Below are 20,745 nucleotides of genomic sequence, written 5' to 3'. Positions count from 1 at the left end.
CACCAAACCATAGAAACTCACCTGTAATAGTTAGAGTTATCTCAAGTAACAATAACTTGTGCCATAAGGTAACTATAATTCTCAGAAAAAACGAAAGGTTGCAGAGACGTTATACTTAGAAAATAACTGTTGGAAATAGGCGTTCTGCAGGGTCACCTCAAAAGTTTTGCCTTCCTTCTTCTCTTTTTCTGACCTCATTTATGCTGGCTTTAGGACTCAGCGCACTTTACCACTGCTAATCAGTGCTAAAGTACATACGCTCTCTTCCTAGAACATGGTGACATTGGCTCATACACAATTGGCATATTTAATTTACTTGTAAGTCCCTAGCAAACTGCACTACGTGTGCCCAGGGCCTGTAAATTAAATACTACTAGTGGGCCTGCAGCACTGGTTGTGCCACCCACATAAGTAGCCCTTAACCAGTGCTTTAAATGGGCCGGTACTCTCCGGTACTGAGTACCGGCACTTTTTTATTTTGAGAGGGAGAGTACCGGCATATCTCAAGAAAAACGTAATACTTTTAATTGGAGAGTACCGGCACTTCTCAGAAACAAGCAGGTACTCTGATAGAGAGTACCTGCACTTCTATTTTTCCATTTAAAGCACTGCCCTTAACCATGTCTCAGGCCTGCCTCTGCAAGGCCTGTTTGTGCGGTTTCACTGCCCAGTTGATTTGGCCTTTAAAAGTACTTGCCAAGCCTTCAACTTCCCTTTTACTACCTCTAAGTCACCCCTAAGGTAGGCCCTAGGTAACCCATAGGGCAGGGTACTAAGTAGAGAAAAGGCAGGGCATGTACCTGTGTAGTTTACATGTCTTGGTAGTGTAAAACTCCTAAATTCATTTTTCACTGCTTTGAGGCCTGCTCCTTTGTTAGGCTGGCATTAGGGCTACCCTCATATACTGTTTGAGTGGCAGATTCTAATCTGAAAGGAGTAACAAGGTAATATTTAGCATGGCCAGAATGGTAATAAAAAATCCTGCTGACTGGTGAAGTTGGATTTAATATTACTTTTTCAGAAATGCCACTTTTAGAAAGTGAGCATTTCTCTGCACTTAAATCCTTCTGTGCCTTAAAATCCACGTCTGGCTAGGTTACTTGACAGCTCCCTTGTGCACTTAACTCAGACAAACCCAAATACAGGATACTCAGTCACACCAGCACACATCTGCATACTGAATGGGTCTTCCTGGGCTGGGAGGGTGGAGGGCCTGACACTTGCATGTCAAAGGACAGTGGCCTGCTCTCACACAATGGATTGCCACACCCCATACTGGGGCCCTGGCAGACAGGATGGAACTGAAAGGGGGACCTTATGCACCTCTAAGCCACTCTTTGAAGTCTCCCCCACTTCAAAGGCGCATTTGTGTATTTGAACAGGGTCTCTGACCCTACCAACTCAGACACTTCTTGACAAGATACCTCCTAGAAAAGAAACTCTGAACCAGAATCTGCAACCTGCTAAGAGAAGCTGCCTGGCTGCCCAAAGGACTCACCTGACTGCTTTGCTGTAAAGGACTGCTGCCATGCTGTTGCCCTGCTGCCTTGCTGCCCTCTGGCTCTGCTGAGAAGTGCTCTCCAAGGGCTTGGATTGAGCTTGCCTCCTGTTTCCTGAAGTCTCAGGGCCAAAAAGACTTAATTTCTGCAAAGAACTCCTTGTGGGGCGAAAATCGGTGCACAGCCTGCCAGAATCGACGCCTGCCCTGCAGTGAGGAAATTACTGCATCGCCGAACCGGAACAATGCAGCCCGACTTCCTGCAAGAGGAATCGAGGCAGCGCCTGCCGTGCAAAAGAAATTTCCTTGCATCGCCCACCATATTGACGCAGCTCCTGTGACTTCGTCCTGCATGCCCAGGATTTCTCTGCATCGTCCCCGGGACATCCAAATACCCTGCAACCCAAAGAGGGTCCAAGCCTGCTTACTGGAAATTGACGCAAAGCCCTTGCTGCGTGAAAAGGCATCAACGCATCATCTGTGTAAGCCCGGAGAAACCGGCGCACACCTCCCCGTTTTCCACGCATCTCCTCCTCTGCCTTCCCATGTGGATAATTTAGACGCAAACCAGGAACATTGTGCTTTCAAGAGACACTTATTGCTTTTTAAGAACTAAAGACCCTATTTATCATTACAAAAGTGATATTTCAACTTGTACTTATTGCAAATCTTTATCGTTTTGACCTTATTTTATTTTAACCAAATAAATATTCTATATTTTTCTAAACCTGTGTGGTGGATTTTTGTGGTGATTATACTGTGTTATTGCATGATTTATTCCACAAATACTTTGCACATTGCCTTCAAAGTTAAGCCTGACTGCTCAGTGCCGAGCTACCAGAGGGTGGGCACAGGATAAATTGGATTGTGGGTGACTTACCCTGACTAGATTGAGGGTCCTTGCTTTTAAAAAACCTTAGAAATTCACTGAAAAAAACAAAGGTTACAGGGACGTTATAGTTAGGTTAGGTTACACACAGAAAGCCACGGAAATTCAGCAGTTCTAGAGCCGGATGTACGATCATTACATTTTATAAGTCTCTAATTGCAATTTTTTGTGACTCGCAATAGAGACTCGCAAATTGAAATGTACTAATGTGTCTCAGACACGTTTAGCAATTCCCAATGGGGTCGTCAATGGCCTACCCCATCATAATTCATGAGGTAGGTCGCAATTTGCGACCCCATTGGGAATGGCTGCTCTCACAGGGATGGTGGCATGCTGGGGACAGCAGACCACAATGTCTGTGACTGTTTTTTAAATAAAGCATTTTTTTAAAAAATGCAGCCCGTTTTCCTTAAAGGAAAATAGGATGCATTTTAAACAAAAAAATGAAAAGTTTCCCTTAAATTTTTTCAGAGTAGGCAGTGATCTGTGGGACCATTATCTGCTCTGAAAATGTTTTTTCGCTTCCATTCACAAAGAGGAAGAGGCCTCATAGGGACCCCTTCCCATTTGCAAATGGGTTATCACCAACTTAAAGTTGGTGGTAACTGCGATTGTTATGCGACCACATTCACGGTTGCAAAATAATCCTACATACCTCTGTGACTCGCTATTTGGAAGGGACAACCTCGGTATGCCCATTCAAATAGCAACTAGCAAACCCATTTTGCATTTCAGTAAATAGATTACCAAATCGCAAAATACCATTGGTAGTTGTCAAAATGTTATTTCCATGTCGCAACCGTCCCAAATCGCAGAATTGAGCCATTTGCGACATGAAATTAGCTACCTACATCTGCCCCTAGTTACCTGAGCTAACTATAACTTTTGTCCCCGCAATGCAGTGCTAATGACCTCACATATTACATCACTCATGACATTGTCAGTGACATCACTGATGACATCTCAAATGACATCACTGATGGCATCTCAAATTACATCACTGTTGACATCACTGATGACATCTTCCAGCAAATTAAACTTCAATAACTTCCATATTTAATAAAATACTAGTATAATCAACTTTACAGAGCACCACCCTAGTACTTAAGAAGTACAATTTTTTAAGGAAATGTACTTTTTTGTTAAATTGTTTTTAAATTGCACAGTAGTTTCTCAGTATTTCTGCAGTACTCGGTACACTTTAAAAAAAATAAAGAATTAAATATGTATAAAATAGACTGCAGTACACTATATTTGTGTAATGTAGTGTATTACAGTGTTTTTTAAGTTTTTGCGTACATGTTTTTTTTTTTTATTTGAAAGTACCGGGCTACCTCCTTGGTAGAACTGCAATACTCCATGAAATGTGTTTAAAATATATAGAAACACTATAGAATTTTCCCTACCCATTACTACTTTAAGTATGTGGTAATAGGCAGAGGAATATTAGAAAACCTAATACCTATATCTAAGCCTCTAACCCTGAATACGAAGAAAGTGACCTTAAAAAAGAACATGGCTGCCTTTAACATTTGTAAAGGCAGTCAGTAATCAATCACATTTTGCCTTGTCACTGCTATGTACCACTGTACTTTCACAAAATACCGCAAAAGAAACAGCGATAACAGATATCACTAAGTTCAAATACCTTATAAGTTAAAAAATACTTATCTGTACTACCCAAAAGGATCATCTACACACCATAATTTATATTCCTGCCAAATGTCATTCAAATGCATTCTGTTTTTTCATGATACGCGTAAATACAAAGTCTATGGAAAAAGAGCCCCTCCTTTTTTTCTTTGCACCACCTTGATGAATCTCTGCGAAACTTTGCTTCATCCGCCAATGTAGAAAAAGGAATAGGTCTCAAAAGTGTTGTTTAGATTTGTCAAAGAGATGCTACATTTTTACACATACACATATATACTTGCTGTGACAGGGTAGTGATACTTGATAATCTGTTCTTAATATTCCTGTAGAATTATATTAAAAACAAGATACCATGGTAATACGCTGTTGCTAGCAATGACTTGTCCATATGGGTTGCTCTTTTTGCTGTTCTCAGTTTAGCAACAGAAACAGTAAAAGACTGCTCCTCAGCAATACAATGATTGCTAGCACCCTTTCAGGGGCCACAGGGCAAGCAGGGGTTACTGGGTTTCAACCGTGAGGGGGGCATTTTACCCCTGATTTCCCGTGGGCGATCTAACGAACTCAAATAGTTATGCAACAGAGACAATACATGCTGTCTAGTCCAGTGCTTTTCTTCATAGAAAAAAAATATTAATTGTAATAATACACACCGATCGTTAATACTAAACGAAGATAAAATCAGTCAGATATACTGTTCTAAAACAGGTGCTACAGAATTATAATTACACAGAATATGAGTAGGCAATTTCATGGCACAGTAATGAGCTCATTAGGGCATGTGCAAGCAGCCTTCCTGGGTCTGCAAGTCATAGCTGAGTTAAATGGTGTCACACTACTAATCATTCTCTGAGGACTTCAATGTGTAAAGAACAAAATAACCATTTAGCATGTGTTAGAGGAACAGTCAATGTTCAAGGTTACTTGGTTGGTTTTCCTGAAGTATTGGTCACCCTGGAGTTTAAACGCAAAGTCTACAGACGATGGAAGTGCAAGCACTTCTGCAAGTGGTTCACAGCAGTGGCACAAATGGGTGGTCGTGAGCTCCTTTACCCAGTGTGGGAAAAGGAATGCGATGGCTACACCAAAACAGTAGCAAGGTCCAGTTATTCTCACCACCAAAACAAAAAGGCTCTGCAGAGTGCTCCCTCCGCTAGTCATGACACCTTTGGAGCTTGAACTAACTGGTAATGTTTGAGTCCCACTCTTCGAACCCTTTTCCAGATAGGGGACGTGATTCCACTGTTTGCTCTAGAACCGTTTGAAGCAGTTCTCTTTCAACATTCTGATCACATTCTGCAGAGCAGACGCAGTCCTTGTTGAAAGCGTTGGGTCTTGCAGAAGATGGTTTTAATATTGTCTCCAAACTGGAGTACCGAAAACAAGTGTATAGGCCTGCAGCTGACTGACATCAGCACTATGAAGTAGCACTCATGGGAGAGAAGAAGGGGCAGGCCCTGGCAAGAAAATCCTGCTGCGTCCCTTTTCACCTACTTCTTATGGATTCCGGTTACCAGTCACCATACATTCAGCATCCACATGACACGCACATGGGGGTGTCTGTGTAGCAATTGGGCATTACATTCTAGAGGAACTTTACTTGAGTATTGTTAGAAATGGGGTTTTTGGTTGGCAGTCAGGTTGCCCTCTGTCCAAGCAAGAACCCTCACTCTAGTCAGGGTAAGTCACACACAATCCAAAATCAATCCTGTCTGCCAGAGTCCCAGTAGGGGGTGTGGCAGTCCTTTGTGTGAGGGCAGGCCCTCCACCCTCCCAGCCCCTCCACCCTCCCAGCCCAGGAAGACCCATTCAAAATGCAGATGTATGCAAGTGAGGCTGAGTACCCTGTGTTTGGGGTGTGTCTGAGTGAATGCACAAGGAGCTGTCAACTAAACCTAGCCAGACGTGGATTGAAGGGCACAACAAGATTTTAGTGCAAAGAAATGCTCACTTTCTAAAAGTGGCATTTCTAGAATAGTAATATTAAATCCGACTTCACCAGTCAGCAGGACTTTATATTACCATTCTGGCCATACTAAATATGACCTTCCTGCTCCTTTCAGATCAGCAGCTGCCACTTCAACAGTGTATGAGGGCAGCCCCAATGTTAGCCTACGAAGGGAGCAGGCCTCACAGTAGTGTAAAAACGAATTTAGGAGTTTTACACTACCAGGACATATAACTACACAGGTACATGTCCTGCCTTTTACCTACACAGCACCCTGCTCTAGGGGTTACCTAGGGCACACATTAGGGATGACTTATATGTAGAAAAAGGGGAGTTCTAGGCTTGGCAAGTACTTTTAAATGCCAAGTCGAAGTGGCAGTGAAACTGCACACACAGGCCTTGCAATGGCAGGCCTGAGACAGGGTTAAGGGGCTACTGAAGTGGGTGGCACAACCAGTGCTGCAGGCCCACTAGTAGCATTTAATCTACCTGCCCTAGGCACATGTAGTGCACTCTACCAGGGACTTACAAGTAAATTAAATAGTCAATCATGGATAAACCAATCAGTAGTACAATTTACACAGAGAGCATATGCACTTTAGCACTGGTTAGCAGCGGTAAAGTGCCCAGAGGTCAAAAGCCAACAACAACAGGTCAGAAAAAATAGGAGGAAGGAGGCAAAAAGTTTGGGGATGTCCCTGTTAAAAAGCCAGGTCCAACATGACCCCCTACCAGCCTAAAGCCAGGGGAGAACAATCACTATCCTGATGTACTTCCCTGTTTGAGGCGACAGAACAAGGACCCAGGCCCACAACAACAGGGGCATGCTCCAGTTCTTCACCTTCCTGACTCCAATTGGGTCCTTCTGTCCATACTCTCAGGGCCCACCAAGCCAACCCATGGGGAACCTTTCTCCTTACCTGCTGATCCCATCTGTGCAGCATCTAACCTTACTTTGCTCACAGATGTATCCCAGGAGCAGGATAGTACCACCATGACCAACACAGTGGTGTTGCCCACTCTACCCCCGGGGTGTGACACTTGTCCCCTCCCCAGGGATAACTCTGTCCACCCGGACAGTAAGCCACAGTGATTACTGACAGCTGCCAGGGATGAGAGCCAGGCCCCAGGCCTCTCAAAGCTCTCCAACCACTGTGGCTGTGGAGAGTGGGGGGCGGTAGCCCCAGGTGCTGGGCACCCTTTAACCACTCTCCCCTTCACCAGGTCAGGGATGACAGCCTGAACCTGGTCCTCCCCTCTGGGGCTCTGTACCCTCCCTCCTGGAGCGGTACCCCCAGAGTCCAACATGGTCAGGGTGCTTACAGAAGTCGCCCTGTACCATTCCTCCACCAGTGCAGGGCTGTTAACCTGCAACTGGCCCTCCAACCTGGGGTCTGTACCTTCAGGTTGGACTAGGGCCCGGGGTGAGGCTTCCCTCCCCCTGCCCTCCCTTCTGGGGTCCAGCACCCTCCAACTAGGAGTGGCCTCCTCAGAAGACAACATGGTAGGGGCACTGTTATCAGTAGCCCCTCCCTCCAGGTCCGGGGGGACACCCTGAACCTGGTCTTCCAGCCCAGGGTCTGTACCCTCAGACTGGATCACTGCCTGGCAAACCAAGACTTCCTGGGAGGCACACCTACCCCCCACCAGGTCAGAGTTTAACCTCTGCACCTGACCGGTCAACTCAGAGTCACCACCCTGAAGTTGAACAATTGCCTGGCACGCCAGGACTTCCTGGAGGGCACACTGACCCTCCACCAGGTCAGAGTTTAACCTCTGAACTGGGCCATTCAACTGAGAGTCACCACCCTGAAGTTGAACAATTGCCTGGCGCACCAGGACTTTCTGGGAGGCACACCTACCTACCACCAGGTCAGAGTTTAACCTCTGAGCCTGGTTCCCCAACCCAGGGTCACCACCCTGAGGTTGGGCAATTGCCTGGCACGGCAGGACTTTCTGGGGGGCACACCTACCCCCCACCAGGTCAGAGTTTAACCTCTGAACCTGGGTATCCAACCCAGAGTCACCACCCTGAGGTTGGGCAACTGCCTGGCACACCAGGACTTTCTGGGAGGCACGCCTACCTCCCACCAGGTCAGAGGTTAACCTCTGAACCTGGTTCTCCAACCCAGGGTCACCACCCTGAGGTTGAACAATTGCCTGGCACGCCAGGACTTTCTGGGGGGCACACCTACCCCCCACCAGGTCAGAGTTTAACCTCTGAACCCGGTTATCCAACCCAGAGTCAGCACTCTGAGGTTGGACCACTGCCTGGTACACCAGGACTTTCTGGGAGGCACGCCTACCTCCCACCAGGTCAGAGGTTAACCTTTGAACCTGGTTCTCCAACCCAGGGTCACCACCCTGAGGTTGAACAATTGCTTGGCACGCCAGGACTTTCTGGGGGGCACACCTACCCCCCACCAGGTCAGAGTTTAACCTCTGAACCCGGTTATCCAACCCAGAGTCAGCACTCTGAGGTTGGACCACTGCCTGGTACAGCAGGACTTCTTGGGAGGCACATCTACCTCCCACCAGGTCAGAGTTTAACCTCTGAACCTGGGTATCCAACCCAGAGTCACCACGCTGAGGTTGAATCTTTGTTTGGCATGCCAGGACTTCCTGGGGGGCACTCTCACCCCCCACAAGGGACACACCGTCCCCAAGGGCCACACAAGAGTCTGGTTGGCGCAGGTCTCCTGACCTCTGCCCATCCGGCAGAGTCGGGGTTTCCCCCAAACCAGAAACGGTTTCACCTGGGTCATTCCTGGGGGGCTCTGCTCTCAGAGCTGTCCCCTGACTCTCAAGGTCCTCCACTGGGGTCTGCAACCCCCTCTCAACCCTATGTCTGGACTTCTGCACCCCCTCACTAGAAGGGGTACTGCCAGTCACCAGAACTGTTGGGATGCTGGCTACAGTCACCCCCCAAGTTCTTCTGACACTGCAGGGCTTCCCTCAAAAGGTGGCCCTACGGTACAGGTTAGGCTTCCCTCCTGGTGTTCCCTCATGGAACCCTCTAGGACCTGGGACCTACAATCCTTTTCCACCTCACTCGGTTGGGAACCACCTAGACCACTCCCTTCAGGAGCACCCCCAAATGACTCTTCCGACTCTCTGGTACTCAACCAGAAGTCTGCCTCATTGTAAGTTCCCTGGGGTCAGAGAACTCACACTCCACCTGGTGTTGGCGTAGCTCTGGAAAATAAGGACCAGACATATGCTCTCCAGCAATTACATCATTCTGCCCTTCACATGTATTAACCACAGTACCCTTCACCCAACCACCCAGTAACTCAACCTTAGAAAAGCACTCTACCTCACCCTCCTGAGACTGGTGAGACAGTATCTGTCTGTCCCTGACACTCAACCCATACTCTTCTGGGATGTCTCTACACTCTATATCCAGGACGTCCACCAGGGGGGAACCCTTTTCTCTGTCACTCTCTGCTAGAGTCAGTAAAGTGTCCCTCCCCCCAGTAGGAATATGACTCCCTGTGCCAGTTCCCCAATCCTTCTCAGGGACCCTGTGCATAACGGGAACTACCTCATACCCTTGAACCGCCTGGGGTGTGTCAACTCCCTTCTTCAAGTTGGGCACCACATCTCTGGGCTTGTGCCCTTCTTCAGCAGTACTAGATGCAAGATTTGTGCTGCCACCATCTGAACTGGACTCAGCCCTTCCGGCCTCCAGTTTCAGCTCTTTACAGCTCAGCTCTTGAGCTGCAATCTTTTCTTCTTCCAGGGCTAAGAGTCTTTTTGCCTCAACCTCTGCAAGATACTCCTCTAATTGTTGCTCCTGTCGCCTTTGACTTCGGAGCCATTCATCTATTTCTGGGTCACTGTCCAAATCTGAGTAGTCTTCCTCCTCATGTGAGCAGTCTTCCTCCTCATGTGTGTAGTCCTCCTCCTCATCTGAGTGGTACTTAGTCATTTGGTTTCTTGCTGCCTCTCTCTCTGCCCATCTTTCCTCCCCCCAGACTATGTAGGCATGTAGCATCTCCGCTTTAGTAGATCTCCTTGCTACAGGAAGGCCCCATTGTCTGCAAAGCTTCCTTAGGTCAGCCTTAGTGAGGTGGTCAGTACGAACAAAGAATGAGTAGGTAAGCAATCCCTTTCTGATAAGATCTTACTAGCAAAAACCAAAATCCAAAGTCCAAAATATCAATAGTATATCCAGGAGGACATCAGAGAACCAAAAGCCAAAAAAAAGATGAAAAATCAAGTTGACCTTCAACTGTGGGTAGGTAGTGAAATACTTAGCTACTGTATGTCACTGCACAAACACAAGTCCTATCCTCACCGCTGATCACCAATGTTAGAAATGGGGTTTTTGGTTGGCAGTCAGGTTGCCCTCTGTCCAAGCAAGAACCCTCACTCTAATCAGGGTAAGTCACACACAATCCAAAATCAGCCTGTGCTCACCCTCCGGTAGCTTGGCACGAGCAGTCAGGCTTAACTTAGAAGGCAATGTGTAAAGCATTTGTGCAATAAATCATACAACACCATAGCATAACACCACAAAAATACACCACACAGTGTTTAGAAAAATATAATATTTATCTGGGTATCTTCAGGTCAAAACGATCAAAGTTGCAATACGAATTTGTAAAGATATCACTGAAAAGTGATATAAAGTGTCTTAAGTCTTTAGAAAGGAAACAAAGTCTCTTTCAAACACAAAGTACCTGGTTTCTGGTGGAAAATCTCCTCAGAGGGCCACAGGAGAAGAGGTGCGTGGAAAACTGGTGTGTGTGTCGATTTCTCCTCAGCACACACGGACTTGCGTCGTTATTTTCCACGCGGGGAGTCGGGCGTCGTCTTCCGGCGCGCGGACAGTCTCTTACTGTGGTTTGCGGGGAGTACCAGATGTCCCGGGTCGGTGCGTGGATTTTCCTGCTTGTTTTCCGGCTGCGCGTCGTTCTGCGGGGCTGCGCATCGAAGTTTCGATCTCACGGCAGGCGTCGCGTCGATTTCTCCGGCAGAGTCGGGCGGCGTTGTCCTTGCGAGGCCGTGCGTCAAAGTTTTGATCTCACGGCAGGCGTCGCGTCGATTTCTCCTGGAAAGTCGGGCGGCGTTGTCCTTGCGAGGCCGTGCGTCAAAGTTTCGATCTCACGGCAGGCGTCGCGTCGATTTCTCCTGCGGAGTCGGGCGGCGTTGTCCTTGCGAGGTCGTGCGTCAAAGTTTTGATCTCACGGCAGGCGTCGCGTCGATTTCTCCCGGGAAGTCGGGCGGCGTTGTCCTTGCGAGGCCGTGCGTCAAAGTTTCGGTCGTCCCGAAGACGTCGCGTTGATCAGCATCGGTGTGCAGCGTTTTTCTTGCCGCGGAACAAGCTGTGCGTCGAAAAGTTCGGCGCACGGAGCGTCCAAGAGGAAGAGAGAAGTCTTTTTGGTCCTGAGACTTCAGGGAACAGGAGGCAAGCTCTATCCAAGCCCTTGGAGAGCACTTTTACAGCCAGACAAGAGTTCAGCAAGGCAGCAGGCCAACAGCAAGGCAGCAGTCCTTTGTAGAAAAGCAGACAGGTGAGTCCTTTGAGCAGCCAGGCAGTTCTTCTTGGCAGGATGTAGTTTCTGGTTCAGGTTTCTTCTCCAGCAAGTGTCTGATGAGGTAGGGCAGAGGCCCTGTTTTATACTAAGTTGTGCCTTTGAAGTGGGGGTGACTTCAAAGAGTGTCTAAGAAATGCACCAAGCCCCCTTTCAGTTCAATCCTGTCTGCCAGAGTCCCAGTAGGGGGTTTGGCAGTCCTTTGTGTGAGGGCAGGCCCTCCACCCTCCCAGCCCAGGAAGACCCATTCAAAATGCAGATGTATGCAAGTGAGGCTGAGTACCCTGTGTTTGGGGTGTGTCTGAGTGAATGCACAAGGAGCTGTCAACTAAACCTAGCCAGACGTGGATTGAAGGGCACAACAAGATTTTAGTGCAAAGAAATGCTCACTTTCTAAAAGTGGCATTTCTAGAATAGTAATATTAAATCCGACTTCACCAGTCAGCAGGACTTTATATTACCATTCTGGCCATACTAAATATGACCTTCCTGCTCCTTTCAGATCAGCAGCTGCCACTTCAACAGTGTATGAGGGCAGCCCCAATGTTAGCCTATGAAGGGAGCAGGCCTCACAGTAGTGTAAAAACGAATTTAGGAGTTTTACACTACCAGGACATATAACTACACAGGTACATGTCCTGCCTTTTACCTACACAGCACCCTGCTCTAGGGGTTACCTAGGGCACACATTAGGGATGACTTATATGTAGAAAAAGGGGAGTTCTAGGCTTGGCAAGTACTTTTAAATGCCAAGTCGAAGTGGCAGTGAAACTGCACACACAGGCCTTGCAATGGCAGGCCTGAGACAGGGTTAAGGGGCTACTGAAGTGGGTGGCACAACCAGTGCTGCAGGCCCACTAGTAGCATTTAATCTACCTGCCCTAGGCACATGTAGTGCACTCTACCAGGGACTTACAAGTAAATTAAATAGTCAATCATGGATAAACCAATCAGTAGTACAATTTACACAGAGAGCATATGCACTTTAGCACTGGTTAGCAGCGGTAAAGTGCCCAGAGGTCAAAAGCCAACAACAACAGGTCAGAAAAAATAGGAGGAAGGAGGCAAAAAGTTTGGGGATGTCCCTGTTAAAAAGCCAGGTCCAACAAGTATCTTCTATAGTTAACTCACGTCAGTTACAAGGCACATGCATCAGCACACATGCAGGATTAATGTGTGTGCTGGACTCAAATACATCAGGATACCAAATGATTTACTGTTGCCCACATTCAGGGCAGGGCTGCATGTCTGTACTGCCATGCAGAGGGCATTGCTGCCCCAGCATGCATATTCCCAGAGAATGAGTTGGCTGTTTAAAGGAGCAAAACACCTGTATTATTTGTGGCTTTACCATTTCATCAGGATTTGTCATGTCTAACAAACTGAAGCTCTTACTGGAATGCTGGCTCTTTAGGGTTCTGTTCTTGACAGTGGATGGAAGATATCAGTCTTGACAGTTGCCACTGACCAAGTGAATAGGGGTTGAAATAATCCTGCTTCCAACAACAACTGTTATCATTAGATCTACAGAGACAATGATTTAGAAGAGAGCAAACTCAAGACTGTGGGTGGTCAGCTGCCCTTTGAATTTAAGGTCCATCTGTTCAAGTATTCCAAAAGGATGTGTAGCTAGCTCATTTACAGACATTTAGGAACTCCATGTGGGCACTTGCTGGAGTCCACAGTTCATTCAGATCTTATTTTCAATGGTATCTATAGTATATTTTTACATTGCCTGTGCTTCAGCAGGCTGAACTACGGGCCCGAATGGTACCCTACCATAAGTGTTAGAGTGATATGAGGCTCTGTTGCAACTTTGACCACAGCAGTACTCCAGCTATGCAAACAGAGCAGGATGAGAACTCTTTGTTGCACAAGGAGGTTAAGGAGAAGGCATTTGGTGGAAGTTAAAGTTTCTACGAGCATGCAGGCTTTATCTTGACATGTGTGTCCACTTTCCTTTTAAGGCAATATATCTCAGCGGTTATCTATTCTAGCTGTGTCGCTGGGTTTCATGGTGTGGAACTGTAGGAGTCATAATAGGGCTCTGTCAGCTGACAAGAAAGGAAATGGAAATGTCATGCAAATTGTGGTGGCAAGGTGAAAGGAGTCTTCACCTCAGACAATAATTAGGACCATTGAAGGTGTCTCATCCACTGTATGTCTAGTATAGAGCATTTCCTGTCTCTACCGATGGAGGAAGTCTGGTGGATTTGTTAGTTTTTTGGCAGAGTTGGTCTTATTCTTTGACTCTCTTGACTTGCCATATGTGAGAAAAATCCTCTAGTGCAGTGGGTCTTACCTGTGGCCTGTGGATCCCGGAGGTCCGCAAAAGCCTACTTAGAGGGTCTTCGCCTCTGTTGCCTTCGCTGAACCTTTACTCCACAAGAAAAATGGAACACAACATCCTCATTCAGGTATAAGTAGGGACTCTAGCAAACGCCCATTGCCAAAACACATAAACCTACAGTGATGGCTCCAACATAACTGTTGATCTGCAGTTAAATGTAGACTGGAAATTATTAACATTATTGTTTACTATGCTCTTGATATACTAGTTCTCGGGGAGACATGGTTTAATGATACATCTCATAATACTTTTGATCTTCTTCTCTCTAATATCTATTCCAAAATGCAGCATGATCACGAGGAAGTATCCTGGGGAGGGGCTAAAGTTATGGACAAAAATGTGTTTTGCGTTGAAGGATAAATACAAACTGCTACTCTTTTTTCCAGTGCTTGATTGTAGAAATTAAGTTGGATCATTCCTCCTCATTAGACATAATGAAATTTGAGCATGACAATCAACTCATTCTAACTGATACTTTCATCTGTTAAGGAAATTTCAACCTCCACTGGGTAGACCTTGGTGACACCAAGGACAGTATTTACTTAATATTTCTCTCAGGCATTGTTCTCACACAAAACTTTCATAAGCCCAACCACATTAAAGGGTTACATTTTACCTAATAATCTTTAACAAGTGTCTCGTGGCTTCTAGTGATCCAGTTTGTGGAGGCTTGTGCAGTCATTACTTAATCCCCTTTTAGTGGTCTTCAAACATTTTAAAATCTGTGGCCAAACTAAAAGGGAACTTACTTCATCCCAGGTACAAAAACTGGACCTTAACAATTTTCATGCATTGGCTTGAAGTAACCTCTTACCAATCAGTCCTAAAGATTATGTCATTGCCTCCGTCAGAAATTTTAATCATTAATTGTCTGACATACTGAAGGACATCAAAAGGAAAGGGTCAAACTTTCTACTCCCTAGATTTTAAGGGTCTCTTTACAGAAAGAAAGTACTTAAAAACGTTGGAAAACAAGTGGAAACAATGATTCCGTACCTTCTCTCAACATGAAACCTCTAGGACATCCAAAACATGTACAAGAGGTATATTTATCATATTCCTCACTAATGCCACCAAGAACTACTTGAAACAGCTATTTACTATAATCAAAGGTGCAAATCATGTTCCCTCCTTTGTTTTCAAAGTTCCTGTGGTCAAATGGAAATAGTTTTTTGTGTTTTTTTAACAGAAAATCTGTTCCATCAATCTTTCTTCACATAATCTTCCAGACACAAAGAAGGATAAGAACATGTTATTTCAAGCCAAGATGAAATGGCTTAAGTCAACCCTCTTTTGGGAAATGATCTTTTTAAAATCACAGCTAAAAATAGCCTGCAAATCACTTCTTGGACCTGGTTCTGAGAAATACTTGTAAAGGTGACTGTACACATTTTACTGCATTGGACTAAGCTAGTAAACCTCTCTCCTTCACAAGGAGTGCTCCCTGGCTGCTCAAAAATTGGACAAGTCACCACTTGCGGATGCTGAGTATGCCAAAAAAAATTGCCCCGTAGAAGGTCTTTCAATATTTGCAAAAATCAATAAGCTGTTTTGCAAACATGTAAATTGGCAATTCCTTCTCCACTTTGGTTGCTGTGGTGCAGGGGGATCCATACTACTCCCTAAGCTTTTCAACCTTTGTGTAGAAGCCTTTCACATTCTATTTAAAATCTCAGGGATACGCATGTAACACACAGGTCTATCTAAGGATTTCCTTTCAAAGAATGTGCTGCTCCTTGCCAAAGCACTGTAGAAGGTTCAAAACTAGAGGACCTCACTTAACCTGAAACTTATTCTGGTAACATTTGTCCTCAATCATCAGTGCTAAATCCCTAGTCATTTCTCTGAATTAAATTGCAATTGCGGATCCATAAAATGGCCAAAAGTGCACAATTGTATCACAGATGTCTTTGTGAGATTTGTTTGTTTATTGCAGAACTTGACCTCAAACCTCTTGTTCAACTACTTGTGTTGTCAAGAACTGACTATAGGAACTTCCTTCTTGTCTTCCAAAAATACAGCTTGTCCTCCTGAAGGCAGTATTGCATGGTGTGGCTCGTTTTATGAATGAGACGAAAACATTTGAACATGTCTCTCTTTTTCTTTTAACCCTCCAATGGCTTCATGTGGAAGTCGGTGCTCTGTACAAGACTGCTTGAATTACTCACAAGGTCCTACACTCCTCTACTCCCAGTGGCCTGCCTCTAAACTAAAAGCCTCATGTGGACTCAGATCTCTCCAGAGTACAGGAGCTCTGCTGCTAGAACCTTCAGCCTTCAAAATGAAACATACAATTGCATAGTCTTTTGTGGCAGTACTATCAAAATGTGGCACTCTCTCACTCCTAGCTATCACACTGCCTCCTTTATGGGCACCTTCAAGAAAAAGTTGATACTTCTTTTCTTTCAATGACACCTCCTGATCTACATTTTATAAATGCACCACTACAATGATATGGACCTACCTGCATAGGGAAATGTTGCAGTAATAAATTACATTTAAACTGCCCTACATCTCCTTCTTTCCTATCCAAAGTCCAGCTTTCTCATGCACACACTGCATGATCAGGCAAGGATTCCATTAGGTTATAATCATGAAGCCATCTGTTGAAGGGTGATCCATCTGTGAACAACCAACAGAAGGACACAGCCTGCAACAGTAAAGTAACAGCCTCAATGTGTTCTCCATTAGTGAAGTCAGGAGATGACACATCTAAGGCACCAGGGAGCATATGTTTTAGAAGATGGAATCACAGCTAATGCTAAAGCAGAGAGCTCGCTGTCTACAAAACCATCAAACAGGATTCATGGTTAGGGTGTTTCATACTCCAGGAAAAGGAATGAGTGCTATTGTAGGTACTTCAAAATATTTTTAGAAGGCACACATTGGTGCCTGTTTTGAAGGGAGGAGTGCCTTCATTGCAGTAAGGACTGTGTGGATAAAGCGTGAGACGGGTGTAATAATCTGTTCTTGTAAGTATTGAATTTAATATTCAGTGTACCAGCATCACTCTGGTAACACGCTGCCACTTGAGTGTATGCTAAAGATATTTGCATCTAACCTGTGACTTGTAGGTTTGAATCCCAGAAGCCCATTTGTATCCATCAGTGATCAGTAATATGTGTAAATTTGTGTTGTGTATTAACAGGAGAGACAAATATGTTTGTGGTGTTTGTTTTGTAAATTGTTTATTTGACAAGGATCTAATGTATGTTATTGATACAGGTACATATGCTAATTTCTTCTGCAGGATCCTGCAAATTGCCTCCCAGGAGTCTCATGGTGGCAGACAATGAAGAGAAGGCTTGGAAGAAGAAGATATTGTAAGTGTGGCTCAGTATAACAGAACCCTGTGAAAACAGACCTATGTTCAAGATGTATTTCAATATTAAGTATCTGTGTTAATCATAACTAAGCAGCTGCGTTCCGAGTTCAAGCAAACATAAAGTGGGAAACAGAAATGTTTCACATAGGAAACAATTGTAAATATCCTCTATACACACAAGAGATGTGCCAAACCAAGGAAGTTAGGGCCTTAAATAGAGGTTGACGGATGGGATACTCAGTCACAAACATGTAAAGGCTCCCCCTGTACTAGACCAAGAACAATTATTTATCTATCAGGTGTTCCTTACTATAAGTTTATTCGAGTCGGGGATGTTAATCGATCATTATAAATTTGGATGGGCAAATATTCATATCACTAATACACCCAAGGACTTTCTTACCGTAATTATGGAACATAAAAAATTTGCTAAAATGCCACATATTTCAATGGAGGGTAACATCTGAAGATAAAGATATGCTGGATGACATTGTCGCATGTGAGTAGATCTTAAAAAAGGTATTAGCAAATGCTTTCTCTGTTTTTTATAAAATTTACAAAAGAAAACCACATGTATTGTACTTTGTACTGACTTTGAATCGCAAGGGCAAACCCCTAGTATTGTGCTCCAATTATTCATGGTCAGGAAAGTTATCAAACAATGAAACGTATCTAGCCTTACCCTGGTAAGAACAAAACGATGTGTGGTTTTACTACATTTACCAGGCAAGGCTGCTTACCCTCCGTGGACAAAATCAATTGGTTGGACACAAGACTATGGGGGTCATTCCGACCCTGGCGGTCGTCGCGGATGACGGAAGCACCGCCAACAGGCTGGCGGTGCTTCATAGCCCATTCTGACCGCGGCGGTAAAGCCGCGGTCAGAAAACCGGGGCTGGCGGTTTCCCGCCGTTTTTGCCCCGGCTGGGCAAATCCGCCATGGCAGCGCTGCAAGCAGCGCTGCCATGGGGATTCTGACCCCCTTACCGCCAGCCTGTTTCTGGTGGTTGTCACCACCAGGAAGAGGCTGGCGGTAACGGATGTCTTGGGGCCACTGGCATGGGCAGTGCAGGGGCCCCCTAACAGGGCCCCATTAAGCTTTTCACTGTCTGCCTAGCAACTGCACCTGTCGCACCGCCGCAACACCGCCGGCTCCATTCGGAGCCGGCTCCTGTGTTGCGGCCCCCATTCCCGCTGGGCCGGCGGGCGCTAACATGGTTAGCGCCTGCCGGCCCAGCGGGAATGTCTGAATGGGGGCATCGCTATTTTGGCCGCGTTGCCCGCCAGAGTCGGAATCAGGGCCTATGTCTTTTTGCCTCTGCTGTCCACCTCAGATCTTCTAGGTACTTCAAGGACAGGGGACTCAGATCTTTCCTGCTTAATGTCTCCAATATTGCTGGGTTTGCATAGTATTCTTTATGGCCAATATTTTCAAAAAAAGGTCATAATGTACCTCAGCCATGGGACTCTTAAAGAAAAGTCTGATGCCATGCAATCCCGTAAAACTGCCCTGTAAAACTGGCCAGTGTGTTCTGAGGTCCAAATTTTCTGCCATAGCAGTATAGGCTGTATCTTTATTAGATCCACTAGGAAGGGGGCCCCTACTTCTGCATGACTAACAAAGTGCTTTTTGGTGCCAGTAGTAAGTATCTAAAAAAATAATGTTCCACAGTTTGGATTGAGTTGCAGTTGGTATACCCCCCATACACCTGGTCCATAAGTGGCAGTCGGGATACAATTAGATCTATAGACTTTTAACATGTTCTGTGGAGTGATCGTCCCTAGCTTCTTGGAAAATAGCTTCAGGGCTGTCGTTGTCTTTGTAGTCTGTAATTTTTTTATTTTTACACACTGAGCCCAGGAACCTTGTTTATCAAACATTATACCCAGGTAGGAAAATGTTGAAGTAATGTCAGTCTTTCCGCCTTGCATGACAACATCATGAGTCTTAATTAATTTCCTACCACATTTCATTTTGAAGGTTTTAGAGCGACAGTAAGGCCCAAGTCTGCCATGTATGACACAAGTTGTTAAAAGTCTCTGAAGGGCTAGGGGGGTCCAGACCATAAAACAGCATTGTCTGCATAGAGTAAGGCCGGAATCGAGCGATGGCCTATTTGGGGGAGATCTTTGCATTTAGTTATTAATTCTAGTTCCAGCTTGTTATGTATATTGAGAATAAGAATGGAGCTAATACACAACCTTGACATACGCCTCTGTGTATACCAAAAGGCTTAGTACATTCCCCTCTTATCCCATATCTCACCCTCGCTCTACTCCTGAATTCAGTTCCTGTATAAATTGAATTATTGTCGGTTCTACCCTTATGCCACTTAGTATTTCCCATAGTTTCCCATGGACTACACAGTCAAATGCTGAAGTCAGGTCTATGAAGGCCAAGTACAAATTGCCTTCCCTAATCTTTGTGTATTTCCCAATTATAATAAGTTTAATCCCTGTTCCACGGTGCCTATTCCTGTGTGAAAACCATACTGTAATTCAGATAAAATGTTATTTTCCTCGGTACAGCCTTGTATTCTATTCAGGATGATTCTCCCAGCTATTTTAGCTAATGTGTCGATTAGTGAAATGGGTCTATTACAGGCTGGGTTGAGACGGTCACCTTTTTTATATATGGGGACAATGATAGAATCTAGCCTTGATGGTAAGGGTCCTTGCGTGCAGCAACCCCTCCGTACCTGAGTCAACAGGGGGCCCCATAAGTGTATGTTTGCCTTATACAGGTCTACGGGGCGCCATCAGGGCCCGGGGCTTTTCCAGCTTTGCTTGTGTTGATTGCTTCTACTACTTCCTCCAGGCTGAACTGGGGTGTTATGATCATACATGGGTTCTTTTGGGTGATGTAACTTGCTAGAGGATCAAATAGCTCTATGTCAGGAACCGGACCATATATCTTAGAGAAGTGACCGATCCAATCCCCCTCCGCTGTAGCAATTTCCATTCTGGGATCTTGTCTAGGCCCTGGCATGGGAGTACTTATTATTTTCCAGAAAAGGGTGTTATCTTTCATAAGACTAACTTTCTGGAGGGATTCCCAGGTATTCTCTTTCATGGTGGTTTTCCTTTTCTTAATGGCCGCCTCATATTCCTGCCTCCGGGTACGTAACTCAACCAAGCATCTTGTTGGAGCACTTAACGCTTTTTTTAATCTCTTATGTGCTTTAGTACAATCAGAGTCAAACCAACCAGTTTTTTCCCTCAGCCACGACTTTCCCCTTTTATTAGTAAGAGCTTCTTTCACACCTCGCGTTATCGAGGAGAAGGCACTTAGGCATTTTGATGGATCTATATCATCACTGAGGCAGTCTGCAAAATCTTGCGTGTGTTCACAAATTAACTGCTTCAGAAGGCCCTTTGGTTCTATTTAGGACCATCATAGAGAATACCCGTTACGCGAGGCAAGTTCATTATCATTTACCAGGACAGTATTATCCTGCTGGGGCAGGGTAGAGGATGTTAGTGAGATCTTTAAACTCTGCGGGAAATGATCACTTATTGCAATATCCTGAAGTAAATATTTG

At 45.3% G+C, this 20,745-nt stretch overlaps 1 protein-coding gene across 1 annotated transcript in view; it reads left to right on the top strand.

The window, feature by feature from the left end:
• Positions 1 to 20,745, top strand: part of LOC138293036 (flavin-containing monooxygenase 3-like) — a 360,876-nt gene that overhangs the window by 244,451 nt on the left and 95,680 nt on the right. Inside the window, exon 8 of the mRNA XM_069232018.1 lies at positions 17,129 to 17,201. Within this exon, the coding sequence (XP_069088119.1) occupies positions 17,129 to 17,201 (73 nt within the window). The remainder of the gene's footprint in view (positions 1 to 17,128; positions 17,202 to 20,745) is intronic.

Source organism: Pleurodeles waltl, chromosome 4_2, assembly GCF_031143425.1.
Source record: "Pleurodeles waltl isolate 20211129_DDA chromosome 4_2, aPleWal1.hap1.20221129, whole genome shotgun sequence".
NCBI classification, from domain to species: Eukaryota; Metazoa; Chordata; class Amphibia; order Caudata; family Salamandridae; genus Pleurodeles; species Pleurodeles waltl.
Note: the sequence above shows the minus strand (reverse complement) of the source record. Positions and strands in the feature narration are given on the sequence as shown.